At 53.7% G+C, this 23,686-nt stretch overlaps 9 protein-coding genes across 9 annotated transcripts; 3 read left to right on the top strand and 6 right to left on the bottom strand.

The window, feature by feature from the left end:
* Positions 1-576: 576 nt before the first annotated feature.
* On the bottom strand, positions 577-1,500 carry RHO25_000126 (uncharacterized protein; the record flags this gene model as incomplete). Its single annotated transcript, XM_023592754.2, has 1 exon — positions 577-1,500. The coding sequence occupies one exon, from the start codon at positions 1,498-1,500 to the stop codon at positions 577-579; it is 924 nt and encodes a 307-aa protein (XP_023458915.2).
* A 2,298-nt stretch (positions 1,501-3,798) lies between these two features.
* Positions 3,799-5,742, top strand: RHO25_000125 (uncharacterized protein; the record flags this gene model as incomplete). The annotated part of the gene is made up of 2 exons (XM_023592753.2): positions 3,799-3,949; positions 4,007-5,742. 2 exons carry the CDS (start codon positions 3,799-3,801, stop codon positions 5,740-5,742), a joined length of 1,887 nt encoding a protein of 628 aa, XP_023458918.1.
* Positions 5,743-6,021: 279 nt separating this feature from the next.
* RHO25_000124 (uncharacterized protein) lies at positions 6,022-7,407 on the bottom strand (the record flags this gene model as incomplete). Its single annotated transcript, XM_023592752.1, has 1 exon — positions 6,022-7,407. One exon carries the CDS (start codon positions 7,405-7,407, stop codon positions 6,022-6,024), a length of 1,386 nt encoding a protein of 461 aa, XP_023458917.1.
* Positions 7,408-8,094: 687 nt separating this feature from the next.
* Positions 8,095-11,676, bottom strand: RHO25_000123 (uncharacterized protein; the record flags this gene model as incomplete). The annotated part of the gene is made up of 1 exon (XM_023592751.2): positions 8,095-11,676. One exon carries the CDS (start codon positions 11,674-11,676, stop codon positions 8,095-8,097), a length of 3,582 nt encoding a protein of 1,193 aa, XP_023459944.2.
* Positions 11,677-13,227: 1,551 nt separating this feature from the next.
* Positions 13,228-14,158, bottom strand: RHO25_000122 (uncharacterized protein; the record flags this gene model as incomplete). Its single annotated transcript, XM_023592750.2, has 3 exons — positions 13,228-13,354; positions 13,421-13,897; positions 13,986-14,158. 3 exons carry the CDS (start codon positions 14,156-14,158, stop codon positions 13,228-13,230), a joined length of 777 nt encoding a protein of 258 aa, XP_023459945.1.
* Positions 14,159-14,943: 785 nt separating this feature from the next.
* Positions 14,944-15,712, bottom strand: RHO25_000121 (uncharacterized protein; the record flags this gene model as incomplete). The annotated part of the gene is made up of 3 exons (XM_023592749.2): positions 14,944-14,950; positions 15,091-15,197; positions 15,257-15,712. 3 exons carry the CDS (start codon positions 15,710-15,712, stop codon positions 14,944-14,946), a joined length of 570 nt encoding a protein of 189 aa, XP_023459951.1.
* Positions 15,713-16,726: 1,014 nt separating this feature from the next.
* Positions 16,727-17,470, bottom strand: RHO25_000120 (uncharacterized protein; the record flags this gene model as incomplete). The annotated part of the gene is made up of 1 exon (XM_023592748.2): positions 16,727-17,470. One exon carries the CDS (start codon positions 17,468-17,470, stop codon positions 16,727-16,729), a length of 744 nt encoding a protein of 247 aa, XP_023459285.1.
* An 822-nt stretch (positions 17,471-18,292) lies between these two features.
* Positions 18,293-19,067, top strand: RHO25_000119 (uncharacterized protein; the record flags this gene model as incomplete). Its single annotated transcript, XM_023592747.2, has 3 exons — positions 18,293-18,355; positions 18,417-18,437; positions 18,489-19,067. 3 exons carry the CDS (start codon positions 18,293-18,295, stop codon positions 19,065-19,067), a joined length of 663 nt encoding a protein of 220 aa, XP_023459953.1.
* A 1,978-nt stretch (positions 19,068-21,045) lies between these two features.
* Positions 21,046-23,301, top strand: RHO25_000118 (uncharacterized protein; the record flags this gene model as incomplete). Its single annotated transcript, XM_023592746.2, has 2 exons — positions 21,046-21,409; positions 21,467-23,301. The coding sequence occupies 2 exons, from the start codon at positions 21,046-21,048 to the stop codon at positions 23,299-23,301; spliced, it is 2,199 nt and encodes a 732-aa protein (XP_023459954.1).
* Between the last annotated feature and the right edge of the window lie 385 nt (positions 23,302-23,686).

The following is a 23,686-nucleotide window of genomic DNA, read 5'->3' as shown; positions in this document are numbered from 1 at the left end:
GGCATGGGCAGAAAATAGCTGCCTAATCCATTTCTAGAAAACGTTCGCAGCCGTTGAGGAGTTGGAGTACCGATGTCGTGATTGTTCGGTGCTGTGCGTGTTCCAGAAGCGGCAGTGGTGGGGATCCACGAGTGAGACCAGGGTCAAAGCGTGAGCTTGATTTCGATAGACGATCCGCACGGCGCGCGAGTTAATCGATCGCTTATTATACAACTTCAATATTGAATACGAGAAAGAGAGCCGAGACCCAACGTCCTTGTCAATACGCAGAACTACTAGTGATCAGTGATCACAATCGTTTGCAAAGAAAATGTGGTGGCAAACTGCCAATAGTTCATAAATGTATCGTTCGTATGTAGTATATGTGGGCATTGACGTTGGCCCGTATGCATCTATATGCCTGGCACTATATTCAGTGCAAATGCGCTCTAGGGGTATCTTCGCGTTGTAAATGCTTAAGACTGATCGGAATTGATGCGAATGTGGCAATGTGATCGCAAAAATGCCCGACGCTCAAAATATCCCTTGATCTCTTCCAGTAACGCCTATCCTATCATGATCGTGAACAACTTCGTATTATTGATCGCGCTCGTCGTCAGAATGGATCTTTACGACCTCATTTTCTTGATGCGATGAGAGTTTCTCTTCTCCATTGACGGGCCCCAGAGTCCAGACCCATTGCCGATGTCGTTTCCGTCTGCCAGCGACAGGCGTCGCCGGGCACGAGTCACTGTCACTTTCCTCCTCATCTGACGACTCGCGCTTGTCTCCTGTATGCGGCGAAGGCGGCGATTTCGCAGAGGGACGATCATCGTCCTGTACAGGTTTTTCGGTCTTCTGGTCCTGGGCATCTTCATCGAGCTCACTGTCGCTCTGCGTAAGTTCGAGTGTAGAAATAGTCGACGTCGAGGATTCTATATCGGAATGACGAAGAGTGAATCGTGTATTCTTCACATCTTCGGTCAAGGGCTCTCGGAACGCCACCTTCTTCGGAGCCGGAAACATTGGCTTTTGGTGGCCGAAGTGCGATCGACGTGATGTTCGCGGCAGCGGAGAGTTGATCAAGATCGATGTGGTGTTGAAAGTGAGCTTGTAGGGAACAACAGTCGAGAATGAATCGATAGAAGACAATGAGGATGTAGTTGTCGCGGAAGAGGCAGCAGAGTCGTTTGTTGTAGTTGGCTGTATCTGTTCTGGCTCTCGCGGCGAGGATTCCGTCGCAATCTTTAGTGATGATAGATTTGGCTTGGTGTTTGTCTTCTTGTTCTGGGCAGTCACTGGATCCAGGGCATTCCGAAAAGTATTTCTTGCCGTCGGTGATGTCGCAGAGAGTGTTTCAAGTCGCAAGCTCGTTGAGCTCTTTCCAAAGATCGATGGTACGTTGTTGGTGTCCAACGAGAGTTTGGGTCGTTTGGCCGGCGACCTCGAAGGTCGAAGTGGCGACGGCGCTGAGGTACCACTATATCCCATGTGCTGTGACGGGAGAATGGCAAGTGACATGGTGCTGGTGTCCATTTGTGTGTGAATAGAAGGCTGTGGTGTCAGGTATTGAATCATGCTTCGCCCTCCAAGCACCTAGAGCACTCTGAACAAGCGGATGCAGGACGCCAGGCTCAGCGAGGTGGGAGGGACCGCGTGCCGTGATGTAGTGCAGGTGACAAGAGCCTGGTCCGCGTGTGCAGCTTCCTGCTCGTATTGGGCTTACGGCAGCTGGCTCGATTGAGAATACAGTGCTTGGCTTGGGGTATGGCGTCGAGCAGAGCCGGATCGACAGTTCGGCCTCCTGCCTTGGAGGACGGATTGGCACGAGTAATGAAGGGAAGGAGTCAAGCGCTGTTGGCGGGGTTGGTGTTGGGATAGTAATACTATTAGACGCAGCGACCATAGCGGGGTCCTGCAGAGGGTCTGCTCACTGCTTTTAATCCGTGTCGCAATCGGAGCACTGTACAACAGAAATAGAGTAACGAATGGCGAGCGGCACCGTCTGTGGGATCGCTGCGTCTAACGTTAAGCGCTAGCAATCCATGTAGGCGTGGATGGCCACCAAAAAGCCTGTTCGAAAATAGCACACTCGTTTGCGGCCCTAAGCTCAAATGAGCCGGGTGGGGCACAACGGCCAGAGCACCCTGTGGAAACGCTTGCTTCTTCTTCGTGCCCACTGCATTTGCGCCTGGCCTGCTCGTTGAAGCTGTTGTGTTACTGTTTCAGCCGCTGTTTGCGTATCGATTCTGGCTGGAAGACGCATCTCGCTGAATTGCTCCTGTAAGCGCGTGATCCGGGCACATGAGCGGCACGGCCAAGGCTTAGATGCGAAACACGTTCGTACATTGGTTCGCGGTTGACGACGAACCAAGATTCAAAGCCATCCAACATGCGGAGCCTTTGTTGCCACATGTCCGCGTGTCGTCGCAGACACTCAGGACAGCTGGTTGTAACATCGGCAGTAGTGTGATTGCAAGAATATCCCGTCGGTCTGCGGAGATACGTCGGCGTTGGTCGCATCGATATTCCTGCTTGGGCTCCTCTACTGACTGCCACCTCGTCGTCGCTGGATCGGAGTCTGTACCGTGGACTACGATAGCACTTCGGCATTCATCATGGGTCTTGATCGCGACAGCGCTCGTCACGACCTGCTGCAGCGCATGTCACGAAGATTGCCGCTTGCGGCACCTGCCATCATCCTGCTTGTGGCTTGCCGGGCTTGCGTGTTGCTGCAGAGGTTGAGCGAATGTGCTGACGATGCCAAGCAGTTATCCTAGCAGTGAACATGGCGTGCGCAATTATATGCAGACTGCTTGAACAATGACGCACACTCAATTGCCCATTACACTGTATAGCTTCAGGTGAAGGCAATCCACCTCATACCACGCACTCCGCCTCCAGGAAACATGCGAGCGTATTTTGTTGCCCGCAACATCTGGTACGAGCAACCCCGATTCTCGGGCGAGACGGATGGGATATCTGGTTCAAGCCTGAACAGGAGTGTGACGCATGAACACGACCGAAGAGAGCTGTCGGTGGCTGTTCTGGCAAAATCCCCATGTCTCTGGGAGGATGGCGGGTAAAGGTGCATTTGCTGACCTGTGTTTCACGTGTGACGACATTGCTCCAGGTTTACGATAAGGTCAACCCTGCCGGGTGTGCTTCGCTACAGCACTTAACCATCAAATACCGTGCCGCTCCTCGAGGATACGAACTAAGCATAGATGTCAGTTGGCAGCTGTGGCAGTATTCCGGAGGTCGTGATGATGTGAGCGTTATGTGTTCGTCAGTTCGTAGTGAGAGCCGGTTCATGTGGTCAGGATCGGGTAACACCTTGAGAGCGACGGCATTCCGATCGCCGTGGCAGCGTCCGCTCGTGAGCTTGCAGATCATTCAGAATAGCACGATTGATCCTGGCACAGCTGGTGAAGTCCGTACGGAGGTGATACCAAGTATGGTTTAACAGTCTTGTGGCTCATTTCAAGGACACGTTGAGACGTGGCAGGAGCGTCTTCGGATGGCTGGTTGATGTTCCGTAGATTGAGCGCCATAGTAATCAGAGTAAGTTTCCTGGGTGAAGGTCGCTCAGATGCTGATGAATGCAAGTGGCATTGATGATGAAAGGCGATCGTGTTCATGGCAGTCTATGTATACAGGTGCAGGTGCGAGGGACACGCGTGCTAGCGCGTCTTCAACACAAGGCTTGGCGGCGCGGTTTGCACTTCACGTCGAACACCTCCTCGCCACCGAGCGACCACAACACATTCATGTCAATTTCCAGCATAGAGTATCCACGCCGGACAACATGAGAGCAAAATGGGTACAAGAATGGTTCCAATACCAAGGGATAGGGTGATCCTGCACTTCGATTACGATTGCTTCTACGCCTCTGTCTTCGAATCGGAAGATCCGAGTCTACGATCACTCCCTTTCGCCGTCCAGCAAAAGCAAATATGCGTAACTGCTAGTATTTCTCGCCGAAATGCTCAAAGAAAGTGGACGAAATACTGAGAGAAGCGTGCAGATTATGTGGCCCGAAGCAGAGGAATCTACAAGCTACAGCTGGTCAAAGATGCAAAGCGTATGTGCCCAGACCTGATCATCAAACTAGGTGAAGACATCAGCAAATTTCGCGACGCCTCCAAGGAACTCTACTCGTTCATCAAGAGCTTCAGCTGGAATAACAAAGTGGAAAGGCTCGGCTTCGATGAGGTCTGGTTAGATGTCTCCGATATCGTTGACTACAATCAAGAGATCCTGAACAAGCACGACTTGGAGCATTCATTTTTCCAGACGTCTAAGGATGATCCTACAATCGGTTTTCCATTCGATGCAACCAAGATTGCTGGCCACTCATACCCGAAGGACTATGCCTCTCCCTCCAATGAGCCCGACGAGCTGACCTTACGCCTTCGTCTCGGGAGTCATCTTGCTTTGCATATCCGTCATGAGCTCGAGAACCAAAAAGGCTACACCAGCACAGTCGGCATTTCCACATCAAAACTGCTTTCGAAGCTCGTCGGAAACCTGAACAAACCCAAAGGTCAAACGACCCTCATGCCGCCATATTTAACACAAGATGGCGAAAGTGGCAACGTCACAACCTTCATCGACAACCACGACATTGGTAAGATCCCTGGAATCGGCTTCAAACTATCCCAAAAGCTCCGCGAATTCTGCTTGCAGCGTCCAGCCGCCATCGATGAGGGACTCGTCTACGGCGAAACCAAAGAGCGCGTGACAGTAGCAGATGTTCGCAAACATCCCGACGTCAGTCCTGAAATGCTAGAAAAGCTCTTATCTGGACCAGGATCCGCGCATGGTATTGGTCAGAAGATTTACGATCTACTGCATGGACGTGACGAGACAGAAGTCAGCTCAGCACGAGCTGTACCGAGACAAATTTCCATCGAAGATAGCTATATTCGTCTCGATACGATGCCGGAATTACTCAAAGAACTTGACGCTCTGGCACGAAGTCTGCTGAACAGGATGCGAATTGACCTACTTGCATCTGACGACGATTTCGACGACAACAAACCAGGACAGGCAGAAGAGGACGTTGAGAACGTATCTGCCAAGCCGATTTCCACAGCTGGAAAGAAATGGCTCGCACATCCAAAGACTCTTCGCCTAACAACTCGACCTCGAATGCCGCTGCAATCAGACGGTACCAGAATACGCTCATTCAAACGCATCTCGCACTCCGCGCCATTACCCAATTTTGTCTTCAATCTCAATGGATCAGTCGATGCACTGGCGGAGAAGTTGGTCAAAGAGACTCTCATCAGCATGTTTCGCAAACTCCACCCAGAGAAGGCAGGATGGAACTTGAGCTTAGTGAACTTGGCTGTCACCAATATGGCAGAGACAGCAGGAGACAGCAAAACCGCGAATGGACGCGATATCGGCGGCATGTTCAAGCGACAGGATGAAGTGTTGAAGGATTTTCGAGTGACGGATATCAGCAACTCGCCGCCCAAGGCGGGCCTCTTAATACATCAGGAGAATATGTTCAAGGAGGAGGAGAAGGACGCATCATTGGGCACAGAAAATGAAGCGTCGAAAACTGGGGATCATGCGTACGAGGCTCAGCAGACCTTGTTCGATGACGACGACGATGAAGAAGAAGAAGCTGGCTGGGTGGAAGACGAACGAGATGAGATGGACGAACTTTGTGGGGAATGTGGCATACGATTGCCTACGTTTGCGATGGGTGCTCACCTGCGATTTCACCAACAGGCTACTGTATCCAGCTGACGACCTCCCTATGAAAGCCGATCGGATACGGTATCCTGTGCCCGATTTGGACATAGAATATGACTCAGCCCAGCAGCACTCTTACAAGGCTATTCTAGCCAAATCCATCGAGGCCTTTCCGTAGCACTCCAGGGACACACTTGTTATCGGACTGCTTTCCTCGGAGGGACTTGCTTCGTACTATGTGTCTTGGATCCATTGACAAGAACGAGCCCCCCGATTTTGGATACGAGTACGAGTATAGTACGAGGTTCATGTTGTTTGCGGAACACCCTCTCTCTAGGCAGACGCAGAACGCTGTGCTTCGCCCTCGGTGCTGCTGCCCACGACACTATCGCGACGCATAGCCCGGGCTTTCATCGCTGCGAGTTCAGCCTTGAGCTTCTCGGCATATCCATAGAGGTTGGCTATCTCGGTCTTGTAAGCTTTGGTCTGGCTCTGGAGGCTGGTGATCACACTGTCCGACTGCGCGGCTTCCAACTGTAGCTGAGCGCTCCTCTTCATGTGCCCAACCGCAAGCCCGTGCATCTCGCCAAACTCGCTGCGCAAATACGCATTAGTCTCCTTCTGCATCTCCCTCATCTCCTGCATCTTCTTCCGCTCAAGACCCATCTGCACATTCTGCTCCTGCAAATCCTCAAGCTCATCTCTCGCAAGACCGCACATCTCATTCAACTCATTGATCTCCTGACGCAACTTCTTATTGTCTCCCTCAAGCGTCGTCGCAGTAATCTTAGTAAAACTCAATTGACGTTGATGATTCCGGATATCATTCCGTGTATTCTGCAACTGCTGACTCAATTCCTCAGCTTTCTCGCGCTCAGATTCGAGATCGTGCTTCATCATCTCGTTCGCGCGTGTTGTGGCCTCGAGGTCGACTGTGATTTTGGCGTTGTCAAGCTGAGTTTGCCGATTCAGGTGTTCTTGGTAGGCGAGGTCCTCGTACAGCTGATCGACATCGTTCTCGTGTTGTCCACGAAGACGTTCGCTACTGGTGAACTGCTTCAGGATCACGAGACGCTCGCGTTCGAGATTCTCGATTAGGTGCTCCATTTGCGCAGAATGCTCGGCGAGCGCTGCAGATTGGCCGAGGCGTTCGGTGAGGTACTCCTTTTCAAGCTCGAGGTCGACGATTTGGTCTTCAATGTGACCCATGCGCTGTTTCATTGATGGAGCGTTCTCGTCTTCGCGGTTGGCTTTCTCTTGCTCTTTGCGGGCTGTGAAGCGGCGCGCGAGTTCTTCGCGACTCATCTTGGGCATTTCTTTGAGCTCCTTAGTATCGTTGAGGAAGCAGCTGTACTCGCGACTGCAACGCGCGAGAGCATTGTTGGCTTCCAAGAATTTGCGATTCAGCATAGCTTCAAGGACGACATTCTTGTTGGTGTCGCGAGCCAATGTGATGTCCTCGAAGGCGGCAATGGCCTCGTCGAGCTCTGTTCTGAGGAGATCATGTTGTTCGCCAAGATCTTCAATGTAGTTGGCGTTCTTGCGGTCCTTGATGGTTGCAATCGGATTCAGCTCGTTCGGCACTACGAAACTGTTCATCGCTCGAGCGAGTCCATAGTCGGTGCGCATAGATGGCGCGCTGCAGGCGCTCGTCACGAACGAGGTGGCGAGAGTGTCGAACGACTCGACGCGGTGGAGTGACTTCTGTTGCTGCTTCATGATGAGGCGTTGTTAAGTTGTGAAGGAAGAAGATTTTGCCGCTGAAGATGACTCTAGAAGGGTGGGAAGAGGTGAGAAGGGAAGAGGGGAGAGAAATGTTTGTTTACCTTTGCAGTTGCGTCGCCTTTCGGCGCCTGTTGGCCCAAGGCGAGGTTGAGCATTTGCTCGCGACGCTTCATGCGCCATCTCAAGTTCGGGAGTGTCAACGGCATCTTCATGATCCGGAGTGTCGATGGCGTGGACAAGAAGCTGCTGTCAGAGCAACAGCGCGAGTCTGATGGGTGTGAGCAGTTTACGCAGCTTGGCGTGAGCCGTTTATGTTCTTCACTTGCAGCTTTCAGCCACCCTGAATCGGCCTTTGTGTACGTGAGTATTGTCCCAGATCCCCCCTCTCCACCATTGCAGACACAGTCGACGGCAACGCGTATAGAGTGAAGTGGCAACTTCAGACGACAGGCAGCGTGAGAAACCCACCTTAACAAGACAGTAATCCGGCACATCTTCAAGCTTGTGTTTATCGTCTCGTTCGGGGTATCTAAAGTGCGCCTTTGCTGCTTGCTGCAAGCCATCTGCATCGTGTTCATAGTCCTGTGGTTCTCAATGTTCAAGCTCCCCTCACCGTAATGTACAAATCTAAGCTGTACACACCCTCCGTCATCGCGGCTGCGTTTCATGTACGCCTGCTCTTCATCTGTTCGTGCGATCCTGAAAAGGACCAGTTCCACTGCCCGACCTGAAAATTACTCGTCGGGTGCCGCCTGCTTTGCCTAGCTCACCGAAATACTTCTCCTTCTCTTCCTTGCTCTTCTCAGCGCTGGCACTCTTCTTCGCTCGTTCAATCATGCCCTCCACCCACCGTTCCTTATCTGCTGGAAGACCACCTCGTTTCGTTGCACTCGAGGGCCCAGAAAGGCCGACATCGCCTGACATGGGAGCCTGAGTCTGTCTGCTAGACGGTCTAGAGGCGCCAGCGGTCGAGGGACGTGAGCCTGATGAGCTTGATTTCGACGACTTTGGCGTCGTGGCCGGGTGGTCTCCGCCAAAAGGTGACGTAGCAGAGAGACTGCTCGCAGTCTCCCGTGAGTCGAGAGGTGGGCGCTTCAACGGCATTTCGTCGTCGTCACTGCTGCCAGGCCGGTACGATTCTCGCGGTGTCATAGGCGTTGGCGTCTTGGCTCTGATATATTCCGCAGGGTTACTAGACTTGCGCAAACTTCCAGGCACAGTGGGCAACGCTGCGACTTCGAGATTGCCTTCTGACACAGTACGACTGCCGTGATGGTTGGCAAAATCCCGGAGGTAATCTGCAAGGTCGGCCCAACCTCCGCCAACACGCACCATCACGCGCTCGCCCTCGCCTACCAAGCGCACAAAGAGCTTGATCGGATCCTCTCGTCCACTATGAGTGAGGTGGTAGAGCTTCACCTCCGGTTCTGCAGCTGATCTGGCCTTGCGGGGAGACCCATCTACAGGAGCAATCGTCATCTGCTCACCCTTGGGGACTACACGCAGTGTCGATGCTTTGGGTCGTGGGCCGCTGTAACCACGGGGACGGCTGACCGGAGTTTCCGCACCTGCTCTAGACTTGAAACGGATCGAGGCAGGGAGCGTCTCTAAGACCTCGGAAACGTGACGATCGAATGAGTCTGCAAGAACGGGTGGCATCGATGGTGACCCTACCGGGCTGTGATCCGGTGCAGAAGCCGCACTCTCACGCCGGGTATTCTTGTTACCACGCAGCTTCTTCATTGCCACATTCAGAGGAGCCAACGGGGACTCCGGAGGCTGTTCCGCTACTGGGCTCGAGCGACTGATCTCCGGTGTGGCTTGGTTTGACGACGGCGATGGGTGACTCGGCAGGCTAGAGCGTCGTGGTGGGGGCGTTGGTGGGATAGGCGGGCCAAGTGCTACAGCGCCATTGTCCACAGAAGCTCTCTTGCCTTCGTCCGCAATCGCTGATGCCCTCCGGGACATGCTGACTGGTGTTCGAGAAGGCGATCGGCGTGACGAGACGCTGCTGTGACGGGAACTCTTCGGTACGTCAATGCTTTTGAGTTCAGAACGAGAGAACGCTTCGATTGAAGCGATCGAAGCACGCTTGACCTTGTATATGCTCCCAGCTTCTACATCGCTAGTCTCAGCATCCACTAGTGATGACTTCGCTCCTGGGACTGACTGCAATTCCGGTTGCGATGGTGCGGTCCGTGGCCTTGACGGAGACGTTGATGCTCTCCGTTCGTCTCTGGTCACAGGTGCCCACTGCGGAGTTTCTGGCGTTTCATCAGGCAGGAGATCTGGAGATTCTGAAGGCGGAGCTAGCGAGGCACGCCTAGTGCTGCTGCTGCTATGCTCTGAGTCTTTTGGCTTGCCCGATGTGTGAGGGGCAAAACTCTGTACGAAGGTCTTGTCGAAGTCATCAGTGTTCATCACAGCCATAGCCGCCATGGGCTGGGCCACGTTGCGAGCTTGCGTTGGTTCGGCCGATGAAGGTTGCTGTCGTGGCTCAGTGTGAGATAGCGGCCAGCCGTCCGGGAACTCTTCTTGACGTGATCCATCCTGCGGCGACTCGAAGCTACTGCTGGATTTTTGATGCGGTATTGACTGTTCCGCGCCAGAGGTGGTCATCGCCCATCGCGCATGGCTCGCGTTCTGTGAATTGCCGTGAGCGGAATGATCTGACCGCTTAGCAGTGGATCTGCTGGTGTCTGAACTCTCCGTCTCATTCACGGAGCTCTTGGAAGAATTGGCGCCAGATTGTGTGGACATGGTCGGGCTGACAGAATTGAATCTGGAACTGGCGAAAGAGACTGGAGACAAGGCCGCACGCTCGGCTGACGAATTCCTGCCGTTAGCCAGTCTGCTCCCAGATCGTGAGAGGGGCACTTCTTCCGTATTCTTGTCCTTCTTGAACAGCCGCGTGAACGCATTGCTAGCGCGCTCAAACGGCCGCACTGGACTCTGAGTCGACTTGTTAAGTGACTGATTGCGCTCAATGTCCCGCAGGAATGCTGCTCGCTTTGCTGCCTCAGAGCCTGAAGTCTCTTCCTTTTCTCGATCGTTCGTTGACGCTGACCTTGACAGACCACCGCTGTTACTGTCAGTCGCGGACGAGAGCTGCGACTGTGGCATAACTTTTAGTGGTGCTGATACAGATCGATTACCGGTAGCCCATGGCTCATTCGCGCTCAGCTCGACAACCTCCGAAGCGAAAGGAATGCTGGTCGGAGTACTTGTATCAACGGACAATTCGGCCAGCTGAGACTCATCGACACTCGACCGAATGCTCTGAGACGGCCTTCGGATCGCATCATCGTCAGACAATGGGTCTTCTGTTTCCGATACCGCAAGCGTGCCGTTGGAGCTCTTAATCGCAGTCGGAGCGAGTGCTTTCTCGCTACGTGAGTGGATGGATTGGCGTTGTTGTCGCCACTCATTCTCGTTGACAGTCCGCTCCGCCTGCACGACGAACGACCCGTACTCGGCTTCAAGGGACTCAAAATCATCGATCCATTCATCAGGTACACAATCACTCCTTCCCTCCAGGTTATCCAAGAATCGATCCAGTCGTTTCCCTAACCTGCCGATTTGTTGCTCAAGACTTGACTGCATCGCTTTCATCGTTGCGCGTGTGAAGTTTGTGCTGTCCACACCAGTCGTGGTGTTGTCAGGTGAACTTGAGACTGCCGCCCAGCAATTCTTCAGCTCTAATTTGGCTCGTCTCAGATCGTCAATGAAGCGCGGGGCGCTCCGAAGTATTATAAGTCGTATCGTCCAAACATCAAGTAGTCGGTTCAACCGTGTGAGAAAGGGTAACGCCTGCAAAATAGTGGCAGTCACCAGAGCTGTGAAGTCATCCAATTTCTTCAAGTCTGTCGTTGTATGTAGATCATGTTCGCCAGCGCCATCGAGACGTGATGGCGGTCGTGAATTAACCCGGTAATGTGAATTCAGCACATAGTCCTTGAGCTCTTCCACATCAATCTCGTCCAGGGCTTGTCCAATCTCGTCCGCGCGCTCTTCATACTCTTGCACCAAGCTCGCGGGCAAGCTGCCCCAATATGCATCGTTCGTACCGCTCTTCGTAATGCTCGATCGTTCGTTGGAGCTCTCCGCTGGCGCAGCAAAGGTATTCGGCCATTGCCATTGCTCAATCTCTCTTGTCCAATTGCGCAGATCCAGACATGTTTGCGCGGCCTTTGCACCCAAGCTCCGCTCTGCCATGGTAGCAGACCTGATGCTGGCGACCAGAGCATCAGAGCTGTCGGCCATCTCGCTCGGGTCGGTCACAAAGGCGCGAAGGGTTGCGGTGGGCGAGAGATCGCGTAGGAGAGCGTCGGAATGGCGGACATGGTGCCGAGTAGGCGATCGGGAAGGCTTGCGTGCGTGGATCCGTCCATGTGTCGGCGAGGGAAGCCGGGGCGGGTTCACGAACGCGCTGCTGGCGGACGCCATCGGGGAGAGAGGAGGCGGAGTCGCGCCGGAGCAGTGGGACGAGTGGGTGGTCGTGTGGTGTCCCTTGAGTGTATTTCACTCGCACAGATAATTGCCTTGTGCGTGGGTGGGCCGGCGACGTTGTTCGGCCATGTGAAACGCTCGCAGCTGCTCCCAGATCGGTGCGCGCGGTGCTGGTGCACTTTGTGGTTGTGCCTGCGACCGCCACCGACTCGCTGCGCCTGCTACATTGAGCCGTGACGACAGCGCATGAGTTCTCGTAGTCTCACGTTGGCTCGGCCTGGGAGTTGAACGATAGCAGTAGCAGCAGCAAGGGCACGATCAAGAAACGAGCACCAGAACCAGAGGCAGAGCTCCCGCTACCCTGAGATCGCGCGTGCATCACCCCGGGCGCGCCTCATTGGCGGACCGCGACGGTCGGTCCTGCCTAAAGCGAAGTCTATTAGTCACCTTGGCTGTGGTGGCTCCTGCTTCCGCGATCACACAACTGCACATCGCATGCAGGCAGTCGCACGACGCAGAGGCAAGGGCGCGCGAGCAACACTCCATGTCAGCATCGATGCGCTCCATTGCTCCGTCGTCACACGTTGGCGAGCTACTGAGCACGCAGCTGTGATCAAGCCACGCCGACAACTTCATGTTAATACCCCTGTCTACTGCCAACGCTCGAGCTGCCAATTGATCGACTCGACATGACATGCTGCCATGTTGGGTCGCCATGAAATCAGCCTGTCTTGGGTCGGGCTCGATGCTCACCACTGCAGCACTTGGGCGCGCTGCTCTGCGCTGCCCATCCGGCAGTGTGCATATCGCAAGGCAGCTGTGCATGCTGCTTGAGTCGCAAATCTCCTTGCAGGTGCGCCGGCCGATCACCCACTAGCTGGACGCGCTCCATCTTCCGAACGCGTCCGTGACACCCGACGCGTACTTTATTACAGCACTTCAGCAGTACGTTCATCCTCCCACGGACTACTGTAGCATTTCCAATTCTGCTCATAGACCTATCCCATGCTCAGCGACGCTGTCAGATACTGGACTTCACATACCGCGCACATGCTGATCATGTCGCCTGGCTGAATCACCGGTCTCAGCCGGCCCGGATATAGAACAAGCAAGGCAGCAACACCATGAGCACCTGTCTCAATTCGTGCACTTTCTTCACAAGAACCGTTCACGAGGCTTGATAACATTCTCCGGAATGATAGAGGCTTCACTGCTTTCTGAATTAGATCCGGACAAGAACTTGCCGCAGAGCACTGACTGAGGCACGAGTACATGTTTCTTCTGCCAAAGACTGTGCCTGGAATCTGCCTGCGAGGCTGTTCCGTACAGCGGCGTGACCATCTACACTCTCCTACTGCCTGCACCTCACTTGTTGGGATTGCTCGTGGTCGCGGCAGCGCCTGAGCTCCTCCATGCACTCAAAATGAGGTCCACAATCTGGTCTACACCCTTCCCATTCTTCACCTGGGCAAATATCGTTGGCCCACCCTCTCTGTCATATGCTGTCAGCTTCATCTCCAATAAGCCAGAAAGAAAAAGAAAGGAAAGACAAACTCACCTTATCTTCCTCGCATCCCTATCCATCACCCCCAAATCCGCCCCAATCAACTCCGCCAGATCCGTCTTATTCACAATCAACAAATCACTCTGCGTAATCCCCGGCCCTCCCTTCCTCGGAATCTTATCCCCTCCACTAACATCAATCACATAAATAATATAATCCGCCAACTCCCTCGAATAATTCGCCGCCAAATTATCGCCTCCGGATTCAATCAACAAAAGGTCAGTTTGAAACTCCTTCTGCAAATCTTGCAACGCTGCAAGATTTTGCGAAATATCTTCGCGAACTGCAGCGTGAGGACAACCTCCTGTCTCAATGGCCCGAATGCGTTCTGCAGGGAGAGCTTTGTGACGGGTGAGGAATTCGCAGTCTTCACGGGTGAAGATGTCGTTTGTTACGGCTGCGATGTTGTATTTTTCTCGCAGGGCGAGGCAGAGGGCGAGCATGAGGGCTGTTTTGCCTGAGCCGACGGGTCTGTGCCAGAAAGAAGAAGAGGAAATGTGAGTATGCTTTGCTTCGGTATGTCATGTTGATAAGTTCTGAAGAGAAGAAGGAGACGTACCCGCCAATCCCAACAGTGAAAGCTCGATCTTTCCAATCTCGACCTTCTATAATGGGCATTTCACGTCTCAGGAAGGAGCCCGGTCCATCGAGGATCTCGTGCGTGTGGCCATGGTCTGCGGCGGCATGAGAGTGGGATGCTCCGCCTTCGTGTGAATGGCTGTGGCCTGACATTGTTTGCGCTGTGCTTGTGGCTCGATAACTTCTTATTGTAAGTTGGCTTTTCTGTTAACTTGCTCGTTAATGGTGGGGGCCCAGAACGAGAGAGTCACGATTGTGGGGCATGGAGATTACGGATTGCGATTGCGGCGCCCAGGACTTCTGAAAGCCAAAATCCTGGAGCTTTTTGGCGTTGGCTTTAACTTGGGCTTTTGCGGACTTGTGAGATACATTTTCGGTCTCTTGATGAGGGGTATCGAACATCGTTTGTACCTCTTCGCAATATAAAAAAGTCCCTGATTTTGTGGACTCATGGAATGTCAGATGCACAGCATCGTACCTCGCCAACAAAAGTTTGGCATTATTGGAAGATGCTGCTGTTCCATCGAGCGTTCGGCCACATCTGTCCAGCAGAAGCGGAAAATGGTAGCGAGACATCGTTATCATATGCAAAGCTAAAGTTGACCATTCCGTGAGCTGATACAAGTATGATGGAACAGGCAACTTCCTTGCGAAGGGCATTACTGGATTTGACTGCCGCTATTCATTCAATTCCCACTAACTCTCTTACTCCATTACACCGAACTTCCAAAGATCTTTAACAGCACTCATCGAACTATGCTCAAAACCACGCCATCTGATATCGTTCCTCCAATCTGATGCGACATCACGTATCGCTAAAGACCTCTCAATTACTCGCTGCGGAGAGAAAAACTTGTCAGCAACTCTGCTCCGAATTGCGTTCAGATTCGCTTGTGGTGTCAATCAATACACATTGGACATGTTAAAACACCTCTTCTTCATGCACTAGAAGTTCACGACTGTTATTGTGTGATCTTCTAGAGCTCGAGAAACAGTAGCGTTGAGTTCTTCTTCCCTCCTTTGGCATGAAGAATGCACAGTACTGCTCTCGAATGGGGAACACGAGTTGGGGGATGGCAACTTACTATAGTGATAGTGTGAGATCGCCGCGAATACTGGCTTTCAATTCAATCTCGACATCAAGGTTGGCTTCCAGTGTGAGCTTGAGACCGTCGGTGTCTTTCAGGGCTGACTGGAACAGGTTAGTCTCACGAGGCGACTTTTGTAGGCCGGCGATGGAGGATAACGTACCCCATTGCTCTCCTCTTCTTGCGGCGTGATATAGTATGGTTGATTCGGGTTTGAGCCACGAACTGGAATCTCTCCTCGCATAGCTCGAGCATGCGTGACAGGACCGTCCATAGATGTGCTGTCGGGACCTATCCGCTCGAATGGTCGTTGTTGATCAAGGTCTCCATTGGCATCTGCCTCTTCCAAAGCCTCCAGCGAGCCTGTTTTCATATACTTGCCATCTGTCATGGCTTGCTGAATACGCTTCCTTCGCTCTCTTCGTGAAGATGATCGTGATCGGTTAGACTCAAGACCTGCTTCCCGCTTTTCTTTCTTGATGAGACGGTCCTGTTTCTCCTGTTGTTGGACTGTCCTCTGCTTTGGTGGATTCTTCAAGGTTTCCTCTGACAGGTGCTCGAGCTTCGGCTGCTCGTTGTACTTCTTTCGGTACGACTCATTGTTGATCTTGTCCGCCATCTTGGCCCCCAGCGTGGGCTAAAGATATCCGGGGAGTATGTGGTATGCAAGTCGCTTTCAAGCCGTGTCCAGGTGTATCGGCGACGTGTTCCTGCAGTGAGTATACGATGGAGTCGGCACGAAAGACTGGTGAAAACGACCAAAATGCAAGAGAGCGAACACAACGAACAGGAACCTGGACTCGCCTCGTCTGCCGTCAGCAGCACACAGTACCCACCTCACACCTGCCCTTCAGACCCGCTATGAATCGCCAGCGAGCACCAGACGCAATGAAACCTGTTTCCAGCCGATCGCACGACCATCGCCTCTGCATGTTGCGTCTTGCGGAGTGGTATCCCTGTGCGCACCGCCACAGGTACCCAGTTTTGTGACTTCATCCTTCCTGCAAGCACTTTACGCCTGGGACACGCAATGCCTCGGCGGCCCGCACCACTCGCGCCTGGAAGTGCAATCAGGAAGCAAGTCGCCTGGCAAGCAACGTGGAATATGTGGCATTAGACTCAAGGTTTTGATCATCGTGTGTGGCTAGCTTCGCATGCGTGCAAGACGACACCTGCTTTGCAGCTTCGACGTGCAGCCGCAAAACCTGGCAAGCTGGCAGCAGGCCGCTTCCCACGGACCCGACATTCCATCAATCCAGAGGATGAAACACTGCGAGGCTGGGTTCCGGCTTGGAGACTCGTATTCTTTTCCACGGCTGATCATTTGTCGTCATTGGAAAGAGTACATGAGTTGTGTCTGCGTCAAGAGATGTATCGTGATGTATCTGACAAGGTTCATGGTAGGCGCGAAGTCCGGCGTCATCAAGGGCTCAAAGTGAGAGTGACAGAGCCTCGCCAAGCAGGTAATCAGCTCGCAGACATCGATCATAGTCAAACTTGGGTAAAAAGTCTCGTCATTGCAACCATCATCTACGATTACACAGTCGTCCAATCCAGCTCCCTCGGTAACATCATGCAATTATCCATAAGAAACAAAACTCTGCTTTTCGCGCCATACGCCCTTTGTAGTAGTCTAGTTGAGCAAACCAAGAGTAAGGTCACCATGGATCTTTGCCTTCAATTGGATCTCAATGTCGAGGTTCAGCTCCAGTCTCAAACGCAGCTGCTCGCCGCCACCACCATCTTCCTCTCCGCCGCCTTGCTCCTGACCCTGCTTGCCTCCACCGGTGAGACCACCCAATGCCTTTCCGGCAGTGTCACCCACACTGTTGACTGCGTTACCGGCAGTGTTCTGAACGAGCTCGCCGGCCTGGCCGACAGCTTCTCCACCAGGCAGGTCTTCAGTGATGCCGTCCAGAGGACCGCCTTGCGAGTTCTTGGTTTGCTGTTGCTGCTTCTTTTGGCGTTGGCGCTGACGGCGACCACCTGCGGCGCTCTGGTCGCTTCGCGCAATAGACTCGGTGTCGCTCTCCTGCTGGCCTCCTTTGCGGCCGCGACCTCGACTCTGGCGGCGACGAGATTGCTGGCGAGATTGCTCTTGTTGCTGCTCGGCCTCCATTTGTGGTTCGGCTTCTGCTTCGCCGTCGCCTTCTGCGTCGGCTTCAGCTGATGCTTCTTGTTCGGCGCCGCCTTCGGCTTCGGCTTCGTCTGTTTGTTCTGGCGTTGGCTGTTGCTCTTGTTTCTTCTGGCCCAGCTTTTTAGGCGTCTTCTTGGTGGTTTTGCTGTTCGTTTCCGCGCTGCCAGAAGCGTTCAGTCCAGCGTTCGCACCCCCGGAGCCTGATACGCTAGCAGATTGCTCTTCCTGCTGAGATGACATACTGGCTTTTCTGTTTTAGTGTAGTTCTTGCGGATTAGTTGCGCCGTGCTTGTGCACAAAGTCAGAAGTTGAGGAGAGGAAATGCGAAAGATGTGCACTTAGACCTAAAGGAAGCGGCCCCAAACCTGTTTCCAAGAGCATTGATTCATTCTCATGCTGTACCCACATCACGCACCTGACGCAATAAAGCTCCATACAGCCACAGGTTGCAGGGGTGAGACTTGTTACAGGGCGAAGCGAGGGTGCGTGGATCGGCTTGCGAAGACTGCAAGCGGGCCGCGTGGTGTGGCGCAAGTCCAGTCTGGCACTCGACCGCATGAGCTGCATGACGAAGACACCAAAGGACCTTCCAGCGCGGTCAAGGAAGTCCGCATCAGGCTGGTCCGCTTTCATCATCACACCGCGTCGTGTCCTTGGATTGAATAGGATATCATCACGATCTTGTTGTCATCCTTCATGACCCGAAAAGGGTGGCTCGGGGGCGCTGGTTGTTCCACGAAGAGGCGAGCTCCCTTGCACGACTGATGTCACTGGACTTGAAATCTCGTGTCCGCTTGTCAGCCACCAGCAGTCTTCGGCGGAAGGTGGTTCCGTGATGCTCGTAGTATGCGAAGCAATGCAGACGACGACTGATGAAGGGGAGAGTTGTGAAATGAGCAACGAAGCTTCAAGCCGTCGAGCAAAGTCGAGGTTCCTGCCCACAGCGACGGCCCGGATCAGTGCCAGGACTTTGGCAAGCACTGCTATTCGCGCCTGCTGACTTCGACAGTCGTGCTTGCGGTGATCATGTTGACAACATTCAGTTGAACCAAGCAATCCACGATGACGAGCAAAGGAGCAGCTCCCGATGCTGCTGCGGCGAAGACGCGGATCATCAAGCACATGGTAAGGATGAGACTTGAAGTCGAAATGATACAACGAATGAATGCCGAGTAACACCTCTCAGAACAATGATCATCATGATTCTGTGCGTACTGACATACCAGACTTCGACCCGCAATGACTGACCATGGGGCAGGTCGTTCGCTATTTGCAGCATTATGGCAAGATTCCGTCCTGGAAAGCATACGACGGCGAAGTGACAGACGTGGACCTCAATGCACTCTCCCTCTCGTGTCACGGAACGACAATCAGAGTGCCATTTGAGCCTCCCATGAGCTCTTTACGGGAGGCGCGCGAACGCGTGGTCGAGTTTGATCGGGAGTGTCGCAAAGCTCTGGGGCAGTCCGATGTTACTGTCAAGGCCTATGTCCCACCCACTGGAGCACGTGCGATTCCCTTTGTGGGCATTCTCATCACAGCTGTGGCCTATAGCCAGCGCTGGTGGTTTGAGAAAGGCCAAATTGTAGAGCAGTTGTTCGGCAGCTCTTTTGCGAAGTTCGCCTGGACGATTCAGCCGTGGCTCCTGATAGGCTTGGCTGCCGTACATGGCAGTGAGATGCTATATTTCTCACTGACCAAGCTTCCACAGCACTCTGTCAATGTGCGCTCTTTGCAATGGTGGCTGTGGAATGCTTCGATCTTCATTGAGGGAGTCTTTGCCTGGAAGAGATTCGATGAACACGTCCAGAGGCAGAGAGAAAAGCAGCAGCACTGATCCCGACAACTTCTGGTCACCACCTGTATGTGCTGCTCCACAAAGCAGTGGAAGACATCTTGTGATTTTCATACACTGGTATCGTACCACAGGGCAGTGCAACAGTCACTCGCGGGTTGCCATGAGGGTTGCCATCTGTTCAGGTGAGCTTCCGATACACACCATCACGCTGTGCATGATACGTGGACAAGGCTATGCCAAGGGGCATTCTACAGGCTCTGAGATGAAGCGTGCATGGGGACGCAGCCGGTTCGCGCACGCTGCGCAGACGACGTCTTGTTCGCGACTTGAAGTCAGGCACTCATCAATCAGCTAGCAGGGGCGGTCAGCGATCGCTGCTGTTCTCGGAAAACATTTGTGTATGATACAGAGGCTGACCAGAACCAATTCCAGGACTGTCTGACAGCTGCAGCAAGCCGTCGATGGATCCGTGACACACATACAAACAGCATCCCAACGGAGAGCCCCCTCGCGTGGCCAAGACGTGTTGCTTCATGTTCATGCTACCATCCGAGGTCTTGTGGGTCGCGGGTAGTGACATTGGGCTGGTTGATGTACAAACCACAGCTGACTCTTTCTGGCTCGATCATGCGCTCGGACGAAATACCCAACAGGTTCCTGGATGGCGCGTTTATCCAGTCAGTGCTGGTGACTCTATCGAATTTCGGATAGCTAGTCCTCAATCGCTGGCGTCACGCGGACGCACAGCATGTGGTGGATCAGCCCGCGCGGCTGCTCGTGCCGACCTCAAACAAGCCAACTTCATTCATCGCGCTCGAGCGCGAGAGAGCCCAGACTCACCGTGCAGTTTCACTGCGCACCTGTCGTGTCTTATCTCCTTCATCTTCCGTCGTGCTTACCCGCCTCTCTGCAGCAGCTCGACGTCCACGATTCTTACTTTTGTGCAAGCAGAGCCGGTCTTTGCTATGTAAAGCATCGTTCAGTCTTTGTTTCGGGATTGAAGATGCACCGCAGCGCATCTGCTTCACCGACAGTCTGGATGCCGTCGGAAGTTGCTCAGTTCAGGGTGCACACCAACACTGCGCATGATGGCAATCACCTCTCCGCCAGTGAATATTCGCCGCACAGCATCATCATCGTTCCGACGGTCTGGCAAGCAACGTGCAAGCTTGAATGGAGACGCAGAATGACCCGCGAGACGGCAGCACCGAACCACAGGTCAGCGTTGCAGTGTATAACGAGGACGAAAATTGAGCTTGTGCGACGGCGTTACACAACGCACTCACAGAGTTGCAACTGTGTGTAACATTCCGCTGTGTCGGTGCCGGGAACGATTCGCGTCGCCATGACACGAGCAGAAATGCCATGAAGACGATGGAAACACGCGGATCAATCATACGAAGCGCGCGGCCGAAGCGAATCCACGGAAACTGCGATTGAGGGTGTGGCGGTTTGTTTACTTGCTGCGCAGTGAGTCGTCTAGCATTTCATTACAACCGCCACCTTGCATGCTTACCGCCTAGGAATGTCTCAAAGGAAGCTGACGTTTCGCCTGGCTGCTTCGCGCTACGGCTTGGCCGCTTTCGGACCCGCGGGTTGCCAACAAAGAACAAAGAAAGCCTGTCCACTTCATCGACTCCGCAACAATCGCAGCATTGCGTGAGGCAGACGATGACCGTGCTCGGCATTGGACAAAGGATCGCATGCCACGGTTGGCGTGGAATAATAGACACAAAGATTTCTTGCTTTCCTTTGCAATAATGGGCCGTCTCGATCCGTCACGCGCTCTCATTGGTACGCTCCAGCTCTTTCATTGTCGATTCGGCATGCCAGTGGAACAAGAGGACTGTGAGACCCTGCCATCTCCTTCTCGATGTCTGCCTCTATTCAGGAATCATCGGTATCGTCACTTCCCGTGCATCGACAGTGGGTTCATCCAGTCCAGCCTGTGCAAACGCAGCCTCCCGCAAATGAATCCGGGCACATCATTTTCACGAGACAACTGTGGCAGCGAACCATGCCAGACGGCACCCATCCAACTGATGAAGCTGTCTTGAACAAGTCTCAAGCTCAGGATACACGAGGCAGCAGCCATAATACTGCCGCAGCTACCAGTAGGCGCACGTCGTCTTCCGTTGCTGCACGCCCACACAGACGCTCTTCCAGTCCCTCCGCCAGAGATCCCTCCAAGACTCCATTGACACCTGAAGAGAGTCCACCCTTTAGTAGAACAACGAGAAAGCGAACGGCTGGCATTGTTGAGGTCGAAGACAAAGATTTCGATCTGCCTGAAGCGTCGCCGGCGCACACCAGATCTGATAGCGGTGAGATCCAGGTGTGTATCTGTCAACCAGAGCCCAAAATACCCAGACCTCGCAACGGTGAGTACTCGTCCTGATACACGACAGTCGGTCATTTCAAATGCTCACAAGTGGTAGCATTCATCTTATATCGCCAGAATCAACAAGCGCAGGTTGTCGCTCAGAACCCAGGCCTCGCCAACCCAGAAATTTCCAAGATCATCGGTGAGCAGTGGCAGAACCAGCCACCCGAGATCAAGAATAGGTGGAAGGCGCTTGCTGAAGAGGAGAAGCTCCGACATCAGCAGCAGTATCCATCTTACCGCTATCAACCTAAGCGAAGCAATCGCCGGGGCAGTCTGTCGTCAGAGCCAACATCAGGAGTTGAGAAGCCTCGCTGTCACAAGTGTGGTGGACGAAGCATCTTGACCCCATCAACGCCATATACTGCGGGCAACAGTCCTGCGTCAGCACACACGCCAGGGTCGCTCGCCACGCCTGTCACAAGAACGTTGCCCGTGCTACGCGATCTGAGTCTGCAGTCGCCGGCAGCGAGACGACACGGTCGATTTCCAGGAAACGCCATGTCTATCAACCACCACGATGAGCGCGATGACCTTGGACCCCTTAGCCCCGAACTCAAGCGTCGCCGATACAACAATAACAACGACCACCCTACCACGATGGCTTCTCGCGCACCACCATCCAGATTTGTGGCTGCGCCGCCTCCGGGTCCGCACGGTGGTCCTGGAACCCCATTTCCGTTTAATCAGCCACCTGCACCACATCCTTATCCGCCAGCAGCTCCACACGGTCGTCGAGAATCACTGCCTGGCCTACGCGGTGTTGTAAGTCCACCGGGGCCGATGGCGCCGCCTCCACGACCAGGCCCCGGGTATGCACAACACCGCCTGTCCCAAGGTCATGCAGGTCCACATGATCGGTCTCTGACACTGCCACCGTTACAGACTCACAGTGCTAGTGTTGCACCAGGGCCGATGGCCTCTAGTGGAGGCGTGAAGAGCGCCAAAGAGTCCATCATGACCTTGGACTTTTGGTACAAGATCAACGTGCTGGGCAAGGTAGCACCACCAGCACCAGTGCGAAAAGCAACCCCGAGAGGACCATTGGTCGCTATCGAAGGTGATAACGCGGAAGCGGTCAAGGCGCTGGGCAAGTGGTTGAGCGATACCTTGGGCAAAGGTGACGACCTCAGCGTGAAACAGCTGGACGAACCAGTCATATCGGTAGGAGGTGGCAAGCAGCAGATCATGGCACAGTATCACCGTCTAGCAGCGGAGTGGCTCATGCGAAGCGTTGAAATCAGCGACATGCTGATGATCAAGAATGCCTCGCCGACGGACTCTGTCATGGTTGATTCCTCGAGCTCAGTCACCTCTTCCAAAGGCAGAGCCAGGGAGAAGATTGACGAGAACTACGACGATAGCGATGAGCCAGAATCTGGTCCGAAGAGGGCATCGCCAAACAGAGTTGTGGCGCGAGCCGACGATCCAGTTCCGCAGAAGGCGGATCGAGATGTGGAAGACGCCGAGAAGATGGACGTCGACACAAATGCGCGTAAGATGTCAGTCTCCAGCAAGAGCTCATCCACCTCCAATTCGGCAAAGCCAGTCGGTATCATCGCCAACTACTCGCTTCACGCCAGCAACTTCTTTGCTTGCCATATCCCGATCGAGCCGTATGCACAGTACTCGCCCAAGGATCACTGGGAGTGGACGGCGACACACTGGCGCGGCATCATCAGTCCGGACTTGACCATTTACGTCAAAGACAGCACCACGCCAGAAAGTGGCAAGCCTACGGTCGAGATTATGGAGCCGGGCAGCCTCTTTGTCGTGAAGAGAAGCAAGACGGAGGGGAAAGATGCTCTCGAGATCGAACCTTCCACACTACGCCGTCTCGGGTTCGAAGTCAGCGAGTGGGTTCGTGGATTCGGCGAGAATGCCGTATAGAATGGGATAGCGTGAATGTGCGACTGCTGACTTGGTTCATCAGATTCAGAGCTTGAAATGTGTGCAGAGGAGGGTGTGGTAGATCGGAAGTCTGGCGTGCTGGCTTGCCTACGTATTGTCGAAATTCGAACATCGTGACACGTCCATTGATCAGTTCTGATCAGTTTTCATTTGTTGTTGCGTGGTGTTCCGAGATCTTGAAACTCTTTGCGGCGACTCGCATGCTGCCACGTTCGTTCAGCGTGACAGCCTGGTTTCGGAGTCCGTCGTGACACGCTTGAAACGCACATGACATGTCTACCAGAGCTGTCTTCTCCAGATCTTTGGGTGAATGTGCCATGTGCACGAATAGCACGTGCTCAATCAGTAGTGTGTTGTTCCGTGT

Source organism: Cercospora beticola, chromosome 1 (assembly GCF_033473495.1).
Source record: "Cercospora beticola chromosome 1, complete sequence".
Classification (NCBI taxonomy): domain Eukaryota; kingdom Fungi; phylum Ascomycota; class Dothideomycetes; order Mycosphaerellales; family Mycosphaerellaceae; genus Cercospora; species Cercospora beticola.
The sequence above is the reverse complement of the archived record's forward strand: the minus strand, read 5'-3'. Positions and strand labels throughout refer to the sequence as shown.